This window comes from Natrix helvetica (assembly GCF_964273705.1).
Source record: "Natrix helvetica genome assembly, chromosome: 3".
In the NCBI taxonomy this organism is placed as follows: domain Eukaryota; kingdom Metazoa; phylum Chordata; class Lepidosauria; order Squamata; family Natricidae; genus Natrix; species Natrix helvetica.
This window is the reverse complement of record NC_138549.1, coordinates 36,207,463-36,227,074: the sequence shown is the minus strand read 5'-3', so window position 1 is coordinate 36,227,074 and position 19,612 is coordinate 36,207,463. Positions and strand designations below refer to the sequence as shown.

The 19,612-nt window shown below is 36.5% G+C and overlaps 1 protein-coding gene across 3 annotated transcripts; it reads right to left on the bottom strand.

The window, feature by feature from the left end:
• Positions 1-3,250: 3,250 nt before the first annotated feature.
• CHST10 (carbohydrate sulfotransferase 10) lies at positions 3,251-19,575 on the bottom strand. 3 transcript variants are annotated; one of them, XM_081947648.1, is made up of 7 exons: positions 19,070-19,204; positions 15,355-15,545; positions 13,935-14,070; positions 12,273-12,364; positions 10,758-10,992; positions 8,784-8,889; positions 3,251-6,575 (listed from the first exon to the last, which is right to left on the bottom strand). In XM_081947648.1, the coding sequence occupies exons 2-7, from the start codon at positions 15,391-15,393 to the stop codon at positions 6,038-6,040; spliced, it is 1,146 nt and encodes a 381-aa protein (XP_081803774.1). In that variant the 5' UTR covers positions 15,394-15,545; positions 19,070-19,204; the 3' UTR covers positions 3,251-6,037. The 3 variants fall into 3 exon arrangements, with proteins under 3 accessions (XP_081803774.1, XP_081803772.1, XP_081803773.1); XM_081947646.1 differs by lacking the exon at positions 15,355-15,545 and having other exon boundaries at positions 3,252-6,575; positions 13,935-14,073; positions 19,070-19,575; XM_081947647.1 differs by lacking the exon at positions 15,355-15,545 and having other exon boundaries at positions 3,252-6,575; positions 19,070-19,575.
• Between the last annotated feature and the right edge of the window lie 37 nt (positions 19,576-19,612).

Here is a 19,612-nt window from a genome sequence, read left to right as displayed (position 1 = left end):
GGGTAGGACATGCTAATTAGGATCTCTAACATAACACAAATACCAGTCGAAGAACAAAATGTCTAATCCGCCTGCAGAATGTTTCATCCTTAGATTGTTAAAATAACTTAGTAAGCAAATCCATAAAATCTAACAACTCACAATGGGTTTATATTTTATGAGCTGACATGCAGACTGTAGTCAAGTTATGATCGCAATGAAGCTTGCCCATTATGGTTGCATGATGGTGGTGACCATTGAGCAAGATGACCTCACTTAATGACCTCCACCCTCCTTTTTCTCTGATGCAGCCATTAAATGCATGAGTTTTTAAAGCAGAACATGGAGTACCTCAGGAGTGCCTGCCCTACCCCCAGGCTTCACCTATCCCCTGAGGCATCCATGCTACACTTCTTGCTTTTTGGGATCCCTGCAGTCCTTCTCAGCCAGTGACTTAGAGGAGATCAGGTTGGCTGGAGTTTAAACCCGCCAGTGACCAAGAAGAGATCAGGCCATCTGCAGCTTGCAATCCTCCTGCTTGTTTCCTTCCCATCCAGAGACTTACAGGTCTTGGCCTGCTCCAGGGCCCAGCAGCACCTACAGTAACTTACATTTCTGTTTTTTGCAGCTTCTTAAGCTTTTTTACATCCTTATGGCACATCAGATATTATTCTCATGAACCTGTAGGGGACTCCCTTTTTGAAGAGGCTCCACAAACGTATGAAGTCTCCTTTAAAAAATGAGCTATCTCCAGGATTCTGAGAATAGCACTTGTTTTAGAATAGCCTAAGTTGCAAACTCCAGCTGGCCTGATCTCCTCTTAGTCACTGGGAGGGAAGGAAGCCAGAAGCTTTCAAAATACAGCTGATTCACATGAAGTATAGTTTGCCTGATCTTTGGCTGGATGAGTGGATGCAGGGACCTGGAGTGGGGGGGCTGCAAGGTCCTTGAAGTCAGTCGTAAGGGTGGATGACTGAGGTTGTTGCAGTGGCCATAGCTTTGAAAGTGGGTCATAAATAGCTTTTTGGGGGGGATGTATCATAATTTGAAATGATTGCTACATAATAAGCCAATGGCAACCTATATAACATAATCCTATAGCAATGGCTAACCTTTTTGTCCTCACATGCCAAAATCGCATGCATGACAGCGTGCGCACGCATGCCCATACCTACAATGCAATGTGCCTTAACCCCTGTGCATGCACGCATGACCCCCTGCACTCCTGTCCCCGTGCATGCACGTGATCCCCCATACCCCATTCTGGCCTAGCAGGCATCCCTGAAGCCCCCCTGGGATCAAAAATGGGCTGGGGGGGCACATCACCCCCCCTGCTCCCCCAACCTCCACATATGCATGCGCATCTCCTGCATGTGCAGCAGAGACCCCAAAATCAACTGGCTGGTAGGTGCACGACCATGCGCAGTGCAGCTAAGCTGGGCGAAGGCTCACATGCCCACAGAGAGAGCTCCGCATGCCACCTGTGGCACGCATGCCATAGTCATTCAGTTAGTTTTAATAGGACTCGAGAAAGTCTGATCTGAAACTGTAATCTTAGTTAGTCATCAAAGTTAGAAAGCAAGAAGTATCTTGTCCAACTTATAAAAGCTTTGAAAGGTAGGTGATTTTCTTTCTCGGAATAGCCAATCATGTTTTTGATCATTACAAAGGCATGGAAAAGAGAAACAGACCCAACAGGACATAATGGAAACTATCCATAGACACATGAAGCGCACTTCACATAGTTGCATTATTGTGTGCAATTAGGCATTACCAAACCCACAAAATGCTTGAAAGTGTTGAACACAGATTACATTATTATGCTAAGTAAATCTATCAAGTCTTACTGATCCCAATTGATCTACTCTAAGTATAATTACAACTGATTCTATCCTACAGTTCACTGAAGTGTTGCTGCTCATCAGAAGAGTTTCTCTTGCTAATTTTTCTTTTGAGAATTTTTTGTGGTTTGGTTCATTAACAAGAAACTAATTGACCATTACTAGTAATAAAACTTGGGCAGCATCATTGGTTTTAAAAAGTAGAGAAAGCACTTGATAACGTTGTAGCCTTAAGCAAATCAGCTCTTTTAAGTGCCTGCTCTGGAAAGACAGCCTCTTCACTACAAGGCAAACTGCTACTATGATAAGCATGGTTATAATTCTGGTTGTGGTGACAATAGGCAGCGTGCCTTAAGCAGTTACAGCAAATGACAATAGGGTGAGATAATTAGGCCAGCACATGTTATGGTAATTAAATTACCTAATATGGCATAAGACAGGATGAAAGCATTAAGGAAAAGGCACATCAAAAATAGATATATTCTGGTTTCATCAATACCTGGAATAGTAGTTCCATTGTGGACACTTGATACAAAACCTTTAGTTATAACAAAGGAAATTACTCAGCATGTGAGATTGATAATTGCCTTTATCCTTCACATTTGACTTTCCTTTGCTGATCAACTATGAATATAGGATGAGCAAGGTCTGGTCTTTTGAAAATTGAAATGTACTGAATTTAAGTTCTAGCAACCTCAAAAACTTGGCCTATAGTACGGGGGACTTGTTGGTGAGCTACATTTGAAGTGTCGTTGGGGTAGTAATATGTAGATTGCGAAAAAATTCACTGGCTATGAATCAGATCCTGGGTGGTTTTGTCCATAACATTCTTTAAGATATGACACCTGTTCCAACCCCAATTGGTCCAACTTCATCTACATCATCTAGAAAAAACCCTACTCCTCCACACTAGGAACTAAAGAGAGTTGAAACAAGGAGGTGCTGCTTTTCAGTAGTCGCAGTAATCTTCTAAAACAGTTTCCTTGTAAATATCAGATAGGTGCTATCCCAGAGTCCCTTCTTTTAAGATAATGATGGAGCTGCTCCAGAGAACTTTTTAACCAGTTTGGAACCATACTTTTCTTCTTTTTAAAGTTTTTGCTTAATGTTCATTTCAAATGTAGTTTCTGTGTAAGCCATTGATGGATGAATTCATTGTAGCAGGATACAAATATAATACAAATGAAATAGAACATAAATCTGAAACTGGTCAAGTGGTTTAAGGCTGCTCTGAGTCTTAACAGCTGAATATTTAGGAATATATAAAATTAGTTAACTGTCATTGAATGAGGGCTGTGCTCATATATATTATTTATATATTTAAGAGACATATGCTGATTGTTAGGAAAAAGTAGGGAAAACAAAACCAAGAACTGATTTCATTGACTGAGTATGAAGTGAAGTCATGGAGTGGCAAGGGATGCCATCCATAAAGCAACTGTGATATGCACCCTTCTCATTCCAGAGGCAGAGAAATATGCTATTTTGAAAGGTGCCGGTTATCTTCTATGAGGTAAAAAAAAACCACCACAAAAAATAGATTTGCAGCATAAATACAATCACCTGTATTTTATTTCATATTTATTTTGAGAACAGAGACATGGCTAAATATACTCTGGGCAATTAGAAGGGAAGATTCACTTTTTTTATTAGAACTAATTTTTAAGGCCTTAATTTACTACACATTTCTCATATTATTACATTTTAATTCAGCAGAGAAATAACTTGATCAGCTCATTAATCCTGAAATAAACATATTTTCTCCTACCACTTCATATAAAAATAACTTTAATCTTACCATGTCAGAGATCTTATTAATATCCTTTCTTTAGAAGGACAAGAATGAAGTTTTGTTATTTTCTTGCTAATAGTAAGGACAGCTTCATATAGAATAATTTTTATAGAGAGATTACTTTTTTAAAGGAAAGTTGCAAGTACATACACAAGTGGCAGTATGCACACACAAGCTTTCCACTTATGCACACAACAATTTAATGTGTAATTTTCCTACACAGAATAGGAATCTGTCAGGAAAAAGTCTACATAAAAAATATCCCATAATTCACAATACATAAATTTAAACCATTCTACACATTACAAAATAAAAATAGCAGTAATCTATGTGGGGGTTATTTTATATGCTTTCTGTAATCACATAGGAAGTGCTAATTTATTGTGATTAAAGGCACCAGGCTAGAGACCAGGAGATTGTGAGTTCTAATCCTGCCTTTGGCATGAAAGCAACCCTCAGCCCTAGGAAGAAGGCAAAGGGAAATTACTCCTGAAAAACGTTGCCAAAGTCTTCTCCATCGAATCACCAGGAGTCCAGACTAACTTGAAGGCACCCCCCCCAAAAAAAAATCCCACAAAGATTATGAACTTTTCTCCAGATTTGCTACAGTTGAGATGGAAAGATTGTAAAACAGAACCATTTGTTAATAAATATAATACTGTCTATAGGCCCAGGTATTCCACATCACCAAATTTGCTTTGTAGGACTTGGGAGAGTACTTACTTACTGTATGTCTTATTCTATTCCTTATTTACATGCAGGGGAGTAGAAAGAACCAAGCAGTTGTACAAACCACCCCTGCTCATCCACTGTTACATTATGAATTTGATTACCTTTGTTTCTATATTGTGTAGAATGGCTCAGTTTTTAGGAATCTTTCTGAAATTAGCCCTCACTAGCACGGTCTTTATTTCAAAGAAAGGAACAGTTTTGGCACTGATTTTTTTTTTAAGTTTACAAATACAAAAGTTTTAAAGAATTATAGTCAGTTTAATAGATTTTCTCTTCATTTCCACCATTCTAGCCAAGGTCATTAAGACTTTATTACAGCACGTAAACTATTGCTCCAAATTTATTTTTGATGTACTGCTAACTAAAATTTAACTGGTTTGTTCCTCCTGAAAAACCAAGGGAGCAAAGGCATCAACTTTAAGATCTTATTGCTGGTAAACTTAAAAGTTTTCTTCATCCAAAAGAAATAACACACACGTATTATGCTTTTACAATCCTGGGCATTTACATTTTATATTAATATTTCCATTGTTATGCAAACAGACATCAATATTTTGGATTAAGCTGGCTGTTTATTGATTGATAATTTTATATGGCAAATTCTGCTGTGAAAGTATGAAAAGAAACTCATTTGGAAAAATTGAGTACTTTGGGAGGAAGGATAATTTATTAATTTTATGAACCTGAAATAAACAAACCTAGTGGCCAGTTGTGAAAAGTCCACATAAATTATTTAAGGGATGGAATTATGCCTCATTATGGGTAGGATGCAACATGGCACATGTTTATACCAATAGGTACCTGCTTCTCAATTTTGTAATCCGTTTTATAATATCAAGATTTGAGAGATCAAAAATGACTTACATAACATATTACACATGAAATAAATACACCTTATGGCAGCTTGCTGCCTCATCTATATGTATGGTTATTTCTTAAACTAAGAAACCCCCAAAATAAGATGCTAGGTTTTAATAGAACATTGATCTCATTCATTATGGCAACTTTATAATAGCACCACTGTGGGATAGGATTAGCAGACCATATCAAAATGCATAGACTTAATGGTCTCGGTAAATTATGCAGTCAATACTATACTGGTATTTATTTAAGGTTACAAAGCAAATGAAGAATCATTTTTAGTGTTCTCTAAAATTTCTTCAATGGGATCCATAGCTTATCTGGCTAAAGATTTTTCACCTCATAATAACTCAAGAGTTTACAAATTAAAATTTGTGCAACTGTTATTTCCTGTATGAATACAGTAAGCAACCATCATAAGGCTTTCAGATTGATTCCATGGTCTGGAGTCTTTTCCTTAAGTTACACAATACTTACCAATCTGTTTGGCGTCCATAGATTTGTAAGACCATTGACATAAGTGTTATTTCCTGCCCTTTCTAAATGTTTTGTATTCATATCAAGTTTCTTTACAGGTTACTGGTCCATTCATTATTGGCTAAGGAAAAAAGGAATGTCTGACATTTACTATCTTAGTAATTTTTGCACTGCTTTATCGCAGTGTCATGTAGTAATACTTTTTTTAGTGACTAATTGGCAGTCCTTTGTGGCTCCTATTGCAAATATTCAACAAATGCAAAGAACATCTAGAAACATTGCAATAATATGAGCCTGTTACCCAGTATATGTTTATAGTTAAGATTTAGATTCATTTGCCCAGAATTTCTAGATACTAGTTTAGTAGAAAATCTGGTTCTTGATAGCCAAAAAGGTTAAAATCTCCTTCAAAGCGGGCATAAAGGCGCTTTATGTCTCTCTTGCTTACACCTGAAAAATAGTGTTCCACTTTTGTTTTGTTATATATCGTTATGCCTGGAGGAATTGTAGGATAAGATACCAGATGATCAATTCCTGCTTCCTTTAAGATGTATGGTGCATCTTCCTCCAAAGTTTCATGATGTCCAATTACGCTGTATGTTATTTCACAGGGGGCACATAATTCAACATAGGTTATCCAATGAATTATATGATCTCCAAATTGTATATCTAACCATCGATGATTTGGATCACCTAAGTAGCGCACGAAGTCCTCAAATTGCAGTCCTTTAGTCTCAGTGCGATTCTTTCTATATTTTCGAATAATTCCAGGAGCAATTTCATGTCTATACCAAGGTTCAAATCTAGGATTGTGGACAAATTTATCCTTAAATGCAGAAATAAGCCTCTCAAAAGGATCTCTTACGATGAAGAATTTGAAATACAGTTTCAATCTAAATGGAAAACATAAGCAAAAATAATTGTGGATGTATTTTAATATTTTAAAATTTACTAAAAATTCAGTTTACAAGAGTGCTGATTTGCCATACTAATGACTGTAGTAGCAAATGATGTGAAATTGAGGCATCCCATAGTTAGAGACTTTATAAACAGGTTAAATGTACTTGTTAGGGAAATTTTGAAAGAATATTTTTATTTTGCCGGTAAGCATTTTTGAACACTATTCAACTGAGAAATCTGCAAAAATTAGGATCTTTGATTGCTTCCAGCTACGTTCATCTAATGGCAGAATAGTATTATAGAACAGATGGCCCTCCCTTAAAGATGTAATTGGGACAGGCAACTCATGACCATGTTGACTTAAAAAGCACAGTTCTAGCAGTTCCAATTGCTATTATTAGATGACCTGGCCATTCTTCCTGCCAGCTTCTCCATTGACTTTCCTTGGTGGAAGTTAGCAATGAAAGTTACAAATGCTGTGATCATTGGAATTGCAAGCTGGTTGCCAAGTGATCATGATCAAATGACTGTAGGACACTGTGACAACCATGTGTGTGACGAACAGTTGCAAATCGCTTTGTTTATCATTACCATAACTTGGAATGGTTGCTGGAAAAAAACACTATTGTAATTGGTTCCTAGACTGATAAAAACTGCTAGCTTCTCCATTTTAAGTAAAAGATCTACCTCCTTGCAGGATTACAGGAAGGCTCTTAGAAAGAAAATTGAGAAGTTTGTATCTATCATGCAGGTATCCATTGCTACTAAATACAGAATGTTGAAATTCTTACAACACTATCCTTTTCTTCTCAATCTTGTTAAAGAGAGCTCCTTGAGAATATTATTTGGAAAGAATCAAGGCACTATTTGGCCACTGTTAGTAAGCAATTGCCAAAGAACCTGACAGCAATCTGTCAACAGGATTTACTCAGTGTTGTATGTCTTGTAAATCTGTTCCAAGAAGTGCACAATCAACTTCTATCACTTAACGTGGAATGCACCTGCTAAAATAGCTGACTATTTTAAAAAAAGCAAAAAATAAAGATAGAGATTAAATAAAATCAAATTATACAAAAGTCTATTTAAAGAGATGACAATGTCAACATGTATTTTTTCTTTTAGTCCTGCTCCTAGGACTATACAGGTAATCCTTGCTTAGTGACTCCCTCATTTAGCGAATTTTTACAATTATGACAGTGATGAAGAAGTAACTTTATGATCAATCCTGACATTTATGATTTTGGTAGTCCCAATTGTAGCAACTAAACAAAGATTTGCTGTACTCAAATTATTTTTTCATAGTTATATCTTATTTTTTAAAATGCAAAGGCTATCAAGGCCACTTATGAATACCATTTATTATCAAGATTAAGGATTATTTTTAAAAAATGAAGTAATAACTGTAACCATCACTTTGTTTGTTTTCACAGAACTATTGCTTGTAAAGGTCTCTGTTTTTGTATGTAGGCAGTCAACTCCGTCCTTGCTTCCACATGATTTCTTAGAAATCCCAAAGCAGTACTTTACAGCTATACTCTCTTCTAAAGCCATGATGTGACATGCAAAAATAACAAAAATTGGATTTTATAGCAAACTGATCTTTACTACCATTTTAATGCTTCTCATATAACTGTGAGCCTATACAGAGACAACACAGATCATCATCCAAAGCTATAATACAGGTAGACCTAGATTTACAACAGTACTGAAAAAAGTGACTTATGACAATTTTTCATACTTATGATCCTTGCAGCATTTCCATGGTCACATGATTTACATTCAGATGCTTGGCAATTGGTTTCATATTTATGATGGTTGTGGTGTCTTGGGATCATATGGTCCCCTTTTGCAACCTTCTGCTAAGCAAAGTTAAAGGGGAAGCCAAATTCACTTAATAACTGTGTTACTAACTTAACAACTTCAATGATTCACTTAACAACTGTGGCAAGAAAAATTGTAAAATGGGGCAAAACTCACTTAACACATTTCTCACTTAGCAACATAAATTCTGGCCTCAAATTGTGGTTGTAAGTCGAGGACTACCTGTAAAACCTTTTCTGACTATTGCCTCTATTTAAGAGTCTATGGGAGTGGGCAGCTATAATACAATTTAAATAAATAATCATAAGCTGCATAAATGATCAAAAATGAGATTTTCATAATGGAAAGAGTTTTCAAAGACACATTAAAATACTACTTACCTTTTTTTAATTTCAGAATCACTGAAGGAAGATAAGCGTGGAAGACCATTCTTCTCATGGTCATGCACAATGTTTTCAGGGATCTCGTCGATGGAAGGAAAAACTCCTGAGGAAATAAGTCAGAACTTGCTCTTACAATAGCACCTTTCATTCCATTCCCATTATGATCTACACTAGTGGCTGTCATGATTATTTATTTGTTATTAGGTAAAAAGAGACAAATCAGGCTTTGGTGACTTCATGAAAATGTCCATCAAGTAGTTTGCTGCTGTCTATTTATAGAATACTTTTCTACTTTACGGTCCAGTCTCCATGTCCTGATATTGCTATTAAGTTTCTCATCTTCCTACAATTCAGGCCTGAACCCCAAATTGCTCTTTAAAAAATGGAAAGCTCAATGAATTGTTTTCATCTCAGGTCTCCATGTGACAGCATGTTGTGACAATCTAGGGTTTCTATTCAAAGACTCCTGGAGTTTGCATATTGGAGTAATTAATCCTTTTCAGCTGTCAGCATGCCAAATTATAACATTCTATGCGTGGATATTTTATCCCAAAGTCAGACCATTTGCTGAATCTGGAACTGCAACGGCTGGATCCAAAAATACAGTGGGTCAGTCGTACTAGTTTTTTGGGCAGAAAGTCAGATTCCTAATTCTGACATGCGATTAGCCAATTCCCTGATTTCATACTACCTAGAGTTATGTGTAACTCTCCATTACTGCCTTATGTCTGAAAAGTATATAAGCTAGAATACAAGCATACAGGTAGTTTAGCAAGTTTGGCCTGTCCTTAAGCCAAAATCTAATATTGTAGAAATCTGTTTATACACTTCCTTTTCCTTTACTTGTAATACTCTTGTCATCCTATCTGCTCCAAAGGGTCTCGAATTTTTAAGAAAGACTCTGAGTGTACCTATTTAGGTCCACTGTCAGAAGGAATTCCATCAACAGAAGACGTTAATTACAATATTTTAATCAAATTGTTCCCAAAGTCAAATTGTTCAAAGCAATATTGTCTTTCAAATAATATCCACATGGAATTGATCTGATTTTATAATGCAGTTAAATCTGTCTCACTGCTACTTTGTTTTATATTAAAATCAAAGGTGCTACTAAAATAAATTAAAATGTTTATTACTCTGTTTTATAGTGTTTCTTGGTGTTTGTTATTTTTACAAACTATTTTATTTTTTTAATTAAATTTGCCCTGAACTAAATGTTACCAATATTTCAAAATGGATTCAATGAAAATGTGATAACAGATAAAGCATTATCTGTTTCTTCTAAGTAGGATAGGCTGTCAGACCCCATCTATATCTATATCTGTCTGAGATAGATGTGGTGCTATTGCTCATGTGATTTAAAATAAAATTGAATAAACATTCTACCAAACAACCTCTACATATTCCCTAAATATCGTGTTAGGTTCAAATAATAATTGATTGCTCAATTCTAAAAAAAAATGGATATACACATTTAAACTATTGACTTGTATTAATTCCAGCCATGGAAACCATCATTTTCCAGTAGAGATTAAAATATGGAAATACGCTGCAAACATTTTTGCAATCATCCTTTTCTTCCTCCCTTCTCCAAGCTGCATTTTGATCAAATTTTATGTTGTGAAGAATCCTGGGATCTTGAGAGCTTTAAATTAAACCTTTAAATTTAAGGTACCTGTGATACCTTAGTTGCCTAACTTTAAAAGGTTAGCATAATTTCTCCTTTATTAAACCCAGCACACAATCATTTCACAAAATAACCAGGACAGGATTCTTTGGGTGGGCAGTAACACACCTAAGCAGAAGAGCTAGAACTAGGCTAGGATACTCGAAGCAGCTTTCAAGCAAAATATAAAATGCCAAAAATAAAAATGTATTCCACTGAATCATATTATTTTTATATTTTGCTCTTTGAAATTTTTGAATTTTTTTGTGTCTAAGCAAACACACATTTGAAACTTAAATAAATACCATTTAAAACAATCAAGACTTTCTTCCACTGAGTATTGCCAACTTTTGGAGTTTGACAGAAGAGGATCTTGTGCTTGTCACATACAAAAATTCGGTCCAAAACAAACTTGGAAACAGGAGTATGGGTGCGGTTTTTCAGAGATGCATCTTGGCAGACATTCCTGAGTAGTTCAAGCCTCTCTATATGGACCAGGCCTTCATGTACAAGGTCTTCAGATAGACCTTTTCCTATTGTCTTGATATAAAAATGGATTGGGATGGCAGAAGAGAAAGACAAAAATTATTTTGCATTTCAACGTTCAACTCATACAAGAAAATCTAGCATTTCAAACACATTCAAGTAGTCCTTGACTTACATCCATTTGTTTACTGACCTTTCAAAATTACAACGGCACTGAAAAAAGTGACTTAGGACTATTTTCACATGACCATTGTAGCATCTTCATGGTCACATGATTTAAAATTCAGATGCTTGGCAACTGGCATGTATTTATGACAGTTGCAGTGTCCCAGGGTCATGTGATCACATTTTGCAACCATCTGACAAGCAAAGTCAATTAGAAACTCAGATTAATTTAACAATTGTTACTGACTTAATCACAGCAGTAATTCACTTAACTGTAGCAAGAAAGGTTGCAAAATGGGGCAAAACTCACTTAACTGTTTTGCTTAGACATTTTGGGCTCAATTGTGGTTGTAAGTTGAGGACTATCTGTACAAGGTTTCTAAAGGTATTGGTATCGCAGTATTACTGTCTTTTGAATTAGCTGTTTCTATCAAGCTGATGCAAAGTAATTTGATTTCAGCAGTAAGGGGGAAAAAAATTAGAAATTGAATTTACAACTAAATGGGGAACACAAACCAAACAATATTTTAAATGTGAGCTAAAATGAATGAATATTTTTTCATAGAAAGAAAAAGGAAGATGATTTTCACTTTACATCAGCTTCCGTTGCAAACTTTGGATGGTTCTGTATAAACTATACTGATTAAAAATAAAAATTATGCAAAAATGTTGCACAGTGGTTGTGTTAAATGTTTAAATTTAAATGAAAAACTGAAGTACAATTTAGAAACGTATAGAGCTTCTAGATGTGTTCTAAAAGCTGTTACAGAAAGTGGTTCTCCAGATTATTATTATAATCTGTTATTATGTTCAACAGATTCCCAGATAAGCATGTTTAGGAATGTATCCCCAATTATATACACGTATAAAATACTGTGTTTTAAAAATGAATATAACCCAATAATGTAACAAAATTTTAATTCATAAAACAATACCAAAGTAGTTTTCAAAACTAAAACTCCTCAATTCCTGGACAATAAAGCAAGGGAAAATTGCTTTTGAACAGAAGGCAATACAGATGGCTACAGAGATGCTTTGCTCATAAATCTCTATACTATTTGGCTGACTGATTCTAAGAACCAGTTACAATCTAACACAATGAAATATGACATAGAGAACTCTGCACCCATACCATTTATTTAGCCTTTCAACCTGTCCCTTTTATATACCTGGAACTGTCCCGGAAGTCTCTTCTCTTTTGTTACGTGATCTTTTCCTACTTCAGTTATAGTTGTTGGTATTACTGGCTTGGCACCATGAACTAGATGAAGAAAACAGAGCAGCTAAAGAAAAGCAAATTTTTTTCCTTCATACTGCATAAATGATTTGATTGATCACAATTTATACTCATAAGATTATAATTAAACTAGCTGGATACCCGTGCTCCGCTACGAAACTATGTGATTGGGCTTGATAAATCGACACAGCTTGAAAATTAATGAGTAGTTGATCGGCCTCTCCTCTCCCCTTCTCTCCCTCACGTTTGTCCCACAGAAGCCTTTCCTCTCCTATCCCCCTTCTCTCCCTCAGGCTGGCCGCATTGATCCTCTCCTATCTTATTCCCTTCTCTCTCTCAGGCATGTCCCACACAGGCCTCTCCTATCTTATCCCCTTCTCCCCCTCAAGCTGGCCCCATTGTCTAAACTCCCAGCCCGCAAGCCAGATGAGTCACGCACTGGCCACCCCAAGTGGCAGTTGGAACAGAATTCTTTTCAGATGGGGAGGGGGAGTAGAACGTCTAACTCATTAGCATCAGTGTGTGAGATACACACACACACACACACACACATACTGTATAAGAAATATTAATGATCTGATGGTCATTTCAAAAAACCCTTTCTTAGCAAGTACCTAGAAGCCAAGAGGAACATACGTGCCAAATTTCACATTTGTAGGCTTTACAGTTCTGAGATTTCGTGATGAGTGAGTGGATTTGGTTTTTATATATATAGATTACACTTCAAATCAGGCTGTAATTCAAGGTTTTAAATAGAATGCAAATTATTTAAAAAACAAATTTCATGATTTGGAAACCCTTATTGTAATAATCTCTGTAAATCAGATTCTCCAAACTTGTCACCTACATGCATTGAGACAATACAGTACTTCCCATCTTCTGAGACTGTTATGTTTGTGCTGTTTCTTAAACCAAGTCTGAAAAGATGTCATTTTTACCACAAGGAGTGAATTTTAGACTAGGAGCATAAAAAAGGGAAGTCTCGCAAAATTATCTAAGTGTTGCAAAGTTAATTGGAAGATGTTAACTTGGTATTGTGCTTCTAGTGAATTAAGAACATTCTCCTAGTTTGTAAAAGGAACAGGGATAGAAGTATCTAATAGAGCTAAGCAAAAACCTTCCCTACAGGACAGGACATAAGTGATTTTAATGTCTATGCACAAGTTTTATAGGTTAAATTGAAAAGGAACAATACACAAAATGCTCAGATATGTTAAAATCAGTATCTATACCTTTCTAAATAAAATTAAAATGCTATCAAATCTTTGTTTCACTTTCATTTTCCTCGATAATGTTCAATGTTGAAAGAAATAAAGAATGATTGTAATATTCAACATTTAGACATTTGCCAAAAACAAAGACAGAAAAAACCAAGAAAAAGTGGGAATCACTTGCATTAAATATTTCACTGTTGCAACTCTCAGGCAAGCTGCATAATCATTTAGGTTTATTTTGAAGTCAACATAATGAAAATAGGAATGGGTAAGAAAAAAGCAAAACTAGAAACTCTGTTTAATTTTTCTCACACAGTTTTGGACACAAAAATTGTTCAGCAATTACTTGCATTAATAAGAATAAAGTTGGATCAACTTACCATCAGGATCTTTGAAGGTCAATGTGATGAACCTGCTAGCAACCATGAACATGAATATTACCCAAAAGCATGCAGCTAACAGCAGCCACCGGTGCTGCATGATGTCAGATATGAGCCATGTAACTTCTGTTCGTTTCTGCTTTTTAAAAACCACAAAAATAAATTAATGTGTGCCCTTTTGTTTATTTTATGAGCAGTCTCTACAAGTAACAAAAGCTATCTGAAATACACAGTACACTATTAAGGGGTCTCACAGCACAGCCTTTAAACTACCTATGGTGTTTGTCTTCCTGTTGTATTATTATTTTTGCTGAAAAGATGAATCTACTTAGTTGCCCTAAATTTTGGTTTGTTCTCATCTATATGGAGAATTAAAGAAATGCTCCTATGTAACAAAGCAAAGTTTGAATGCAAAAAAAAAGCAGCTTAGAGATTTTAATGTATTTTTGCATGGATAGAAGAAAAATGAGGTTTCCCTTTATTGTTATTAGGTTTACTGTGTAACCATTCAGATTTAGCAATATTATTTGCCATCCTGAACATATTTGAGTAGGTTAATGTTAAAAATGAGAATTTAGTTTATTATAACTATGTTGGAGAAAGACAGACTTTAGCAATAATATCAAAGGTTATAGAATATAGCTATTGAGCTCAGTAAGCAAGCGAAGTTGAGGAGGTATGTTGACATTAAAAAAATATTTCCCTAAACTTATTTTTCTAATTTTCTCAAAATTAAAAGGTAATTTTGCAATTAACTTCAAAACTCCCCCCCCCCATTATCAGCTAATTTTGTAAATACGTACAGATGTGCTGTGTTTCTAGGAAGGAATCAATCTTCCTTTGAATAAATCAGTTTTTAATGAGCCCTATCAACACTGCTGTTTGCACCATGCTCACTCACAACAGATTTGTAAAAGACAACAGCACATAATTGCCAGAATTAAGAAGCCCAATTACCATGCAATCATATATTACTCAGAATAAGCTCAATGGGATTCTGCTCAATGAAGTGTATATACAACAGCATAGTCCATCTTTGGTAACATAACGTCACAATGCAGATGAAGTGTCTCATATGGAAGTTCAAAAAAGTGGGGCCTATCTCACTGCAGGAGTTCAGAGGTTTGAAAGGGCAGGTGCCATAGCAGAGACCCATCTCCTGGATCCTGCCAGCCAGAATTCCTTGTCTGACAGGGCCTGTAGCATGTCTCCTCTGCTGACACAGGTGTGGCGGGGTGCTTATATTACACTGACCTCAGCATAAGACAAAATTGAGTACTCGTGTATCTTTTATTAGCAATTTGGCTTAATTATGTATATGAATTTTATAAAATAATTACCATTTTACTGCCCACTGATATTAATTAATCTAATATGGGCAAGGAAAAGACAATTGAAATTAATGTATAATGCAACTTACGACAATTGAGTCCAAAATTTCTGTTGTTAAGTGAGACATTTAAGTGAGTTTTATTCCATTTTACAATCTTTCTTGCCACATTGTTAAGTGAATCACTGCAGTTGATAAAAGTTAGTAACCTAGTTGTTAATTCAATCTGGTTTCCCCATTGACTTTGCTTGTAAGAAGGTTGCAAAAGGTGATCACATGACCTTGGGATAAAGCAATGGTCATAAGTATGAGTCATTTGCCAAGCATCTGAATTTTGATTACATAATCATAGGGGAGCTACAAAAGTTATTAAGTGTGAAAAACGGTCAAGTCACTTTTTTCAGTGCTGTTGTAACTTTGAACGGTTACAAATAAACTGTTGACTTATAACTAGTTGCTTAGCAACTGCTGGAAGTCACAACAGCCCCCCCAAAGGTATTTAATATGATCCCATTCCAAATTTCTGTAACATATAGGCCCCTAGGAAAATGCTTGTTACAAACTAATGAGAAAAAACTAATAAGTCATAAGTGAGGAACTGGGATTAGACCTGGTCCCAGCACCTGTGCACATTATTAGATTGTTCTTACAGCAGTACAGCATTGTTCTTGTGTTTTTTATTTTTGTATGGAATTTATTTTATATTTTTCATGTGAGTCACCGATACATTTTTAAAATTCCCAGAATGCAAAGTATATTTAATAAATATCTACTTATTTTGTACTTTAAATTCAACATATTTGGTGCCAGTTTGGTAAATATTTTTTTCATTGCAATTAGTACAGGCAGTGTGACTTTAAAGAACAAATAATAAAAATCTATTTCTGATAGATTTTGGATGCAAAATACGTTTTTAAAAAAATCAATGAAAAAAAGGACTACCGATGTGGCTTTGACTGTGGTTCAGGGAACAATTAGCCTTTGGAACATGCATTGTCTATCAAAAAAGTTTTTCAAGGTTTTTTTAAATTAATTTTTGGACAAAACTGCCAAAACTGCCATTTGTTTCATACATTCTTGGATTGTGAAATCAAAATACAAAACACTAACATGAATAGAAATATTAATATTGTACTCTTACTTCAATCACAACTAACAAAGCTCTGAATTTCCTAGCAAATAAGCAAAGAAAATTGGTAAAACTATTAATTTTTTTCAAGTTATTTTCACTCAGAATCAAATGTTCATATTTTTGTCTCTGTGTCAAGGTCAAGTTGATTGTGTTAGAAAGTTAGATTAACACTACATATTGAACAAAAGAACAAGAGATTGTGGCATTTCAAAATAACAATTTTACTACAGTATATGCACATATACACTAGTGTTTTGGGGCAAACTTTCAGACATTTGATAATTTGGACTGTTCTCTTAGACAATAACATTTCTTAGTACAAAGGATTGTACAAAATGTTTACAGTTTCTCATCATCTAGTGGAAAGAAAATCCCACAGAAAAATGAGAAATATATGTCAATAAATATACTGCCAATTGCCTATTTTTATCATTGGAAAGAACTTATTTACAGAACTTACTGATCTAGCAGAGTATAAACTCTCTAATATAATAGATAAAAAATAACTAGAAATATTCGTATGAAACTATGAGTTGCAAGTAAAACTTTAACAGAATTCCAATCTCTCGACCAAAAGGCAAGATTCCTAAAAACCAGTAGTGATGTGCCTCATCCAACATTGGGGTGGGGATATAGTATTCCAGAGGAAAGAGCAGTGTCTGAAAAGGAACATTTCTGTGGTTCCTGATGGTGATAATCTCTAATCATGGGGACGTGTAACTAGTTTCTACTGAATCTTATGGGGTGGACAGATTTTACAGAGAGAAAGCAGCTTAAATCAGGAATGGCTTTAAATTTGACAATCAGCACTCTGAATTTTACCCAGCAGCTCACTGTTAATTTCTGCATTCCGCAGAATTGTTATGTGATTGGCTTAAGGTATACCATCAACAAACATCTGAGCTGCTGCAATCTGGACCAGCTGGAGCTTTTAATGTTCCTCAAGGCAGATCCATGTACTGTGCATTAAACCAGTCCAACTGAGAGGTGACTAAGGCACAAGTGACACAGAGTTAATGCCTGCTTTCTCAGGCTATTGCTGCTTAAGATGGAGTTACTATATGTAAAGGCCCTCTTTCCCACCGATGCCACCTGCTCTTTGAGATCTTCAAATTGTGAACACCTGGGAAGCACAATCCTGTTCAGACTAATTTCATGTTGAATAGGACCATATCAAGCTCTGCAGTAATCATCAATGGAAAGGTCTACTGCTCAACTTTGCCCTCACAACTGCCTCTATCCCTTCAGGAATGAGAACTATGTAATATAGTGCTCCTCATTCCTGATGCTTGGAGAATGAAAGAATGATAAAAAGAAGGTTCTGAAAGCTGCTGAAACCAAGTCCGATCAGAATGATCACTTTCCTCTCCCACCAGAAATCACTGACAGGGGAAACAATGCCTTTTCTATACTGAGCCAAAAGTGAAATGGGTCTAAATAATCTGCTTCTCCAGGGATCTCAAGTTCAAGGCAAAAACCTGCTATATAACTTGCCCCCAAAGAAGCTGGAGATTAGATAATAATTATACAGTATATTGGAGTTGAGTGAGGAGGTATATCACCCTTTTTTCAAAGAAAATGTTTAACTCCTTTCTGAAGGATAGATTTACTACCATTCTGATTCAGCTTTCAGTCATCTACCTGGAGGCTTTTATTAACTAGGAGTGTTGTAGACTATGGGGAGCTGAGCAGTCCTTGCTTACTGATTGCCTCATTTAGAGACCAATCAAAATTACAATGGTGTTAAAAAAAACCTGCAGCTTTGTGACCAATTCTCACATTTATAATTGTCACTGTGTCCCAGAGTCACATGAGTGCTTAACTAGTGGCTTGCAACTAGCAAAATTAATGGAGAACGTGGAAGTAAAATTACAAGTTGGGGTTGTAATTGTGTATCTAAGCAAGATTTACTTGTACAACAGAGGTTCCTCTACATATAAGATTCACAGTATCAAACTCATCTCAAGATAACTTTGCAAGATGAGACTTCAGCTTCTCTGGACTAGCTAGCATCAATCTGAGCAATCTGAGCACTTTACAGCAACTGTATTTAATTAATAAATTGTTTAATCTGTAATTTCCCAATATTGAATATGCTCTTTTTCACAATTATAGCGCACTGAGTGTGGGAAACTGAACATTCCTTTCCTGAGCAATTCAGCCAGTTTTGGGCTTCAGGACATATGTAAAGCATTTGTAGAAAAGGACAAATCTGATTGTCAACTATAAGACTTTACCTATTTGGTTAGTTTATGGTTCAATGTAATGTGCAAATCCAGAAAATGGGTCAATTCAATGAGGTAAAAACATGGTCCGTCAATAGTCAATTGTTCCAAAATAATAAACCAGTTTATATTTGGACTGCATATTTAGGCTATGACACTTATATAAGAAATGGACATCGTTTCTTTAACGCTTTAAATTCAAGAATCAGTTGCGTTCTCTATGAACCACAAAGGTTTTCATCTTGCTTAAACCCAGACCATTGATGGTTCACTGTATTACGGGAACTCGGAAAACTAGGTTGAGAAAGCAATGATTGAGTCACACAGTAGGTAAGCGTGTGACGCAAAGACACCGTTGCTGGTGTTAACTGCTCCCAGGAGTCTTAACAACCACTCATTATGCCCGCCACCGGCTCCCCGCGCTGCATACGGAGAAGTGAATACTTACTCCCGAGGAGGACGTGTCAAACGAGCCAATCCCTTTGGGGTCCAAGAGGAACCATTTATTTGCCCACGGCCGAAGGCCAGCGCTTCTGGAGAGAGAGGCCTTCATGCAACGCGCCTGCCTTGGGTTACATCGCAGCTGGGCTCCTGTCGCTGCCGGGGATCGCGCTGAAAAAGCCTCCTCCCCGGGCCGCAGTTGCTCAGCAACGCAGCGCCGCGTCCGCCTCGCGCATTGTGCGTGCCATCTTTTTCCAGGGCCGCCCGTCCTGATAGTTACCGGCCGGGCCACCGAAAAAGCTTCACTTCAGCCGACCACAGGGGCAGCCAAGCTCGGCTGCAGCTGCAATTGAAGCTGCATCGCCCTTGGCTCGGCTCGCCTCCGCGGCTTCCAGCAGCAACAGGGCCACCCGCCTGGGTGTTCCCTTTAGCGCCGGTTGCCTGGCTGCGCTGAAACGCCACCAACCACTGCCTCCATTTCCTTGCTTGCCTCCAAACTAGGTCCGCGGCGTCCTTCTCTGCGCTGCCTCCCGGGGCAGGCAGGCAGGCG

Coding starts and splice junctions, on each gene's coding strand:
- CHST10 (XM_081947646.1), bottom strand. CDS start 19,174: ATGAAGGCCTCTCTCTCCAGAAGCGCTGGCCTTCGGCCGTGGGCAAAT. Junction 8,890..10,757: donor AGTCTTGATTGTTTTAAATG/GTATTTATTTAA, acceptor TTATTTCCTCAG/GAGTTTTTCCTTCCATCGAC. Junction 6,576..8,783: donor GATTCTGAAATTAAAAAAAG/GTAAGTAGTATT, acceptor TTTTCCATTTAG/ATTGAAACTGTATTTCAAAT.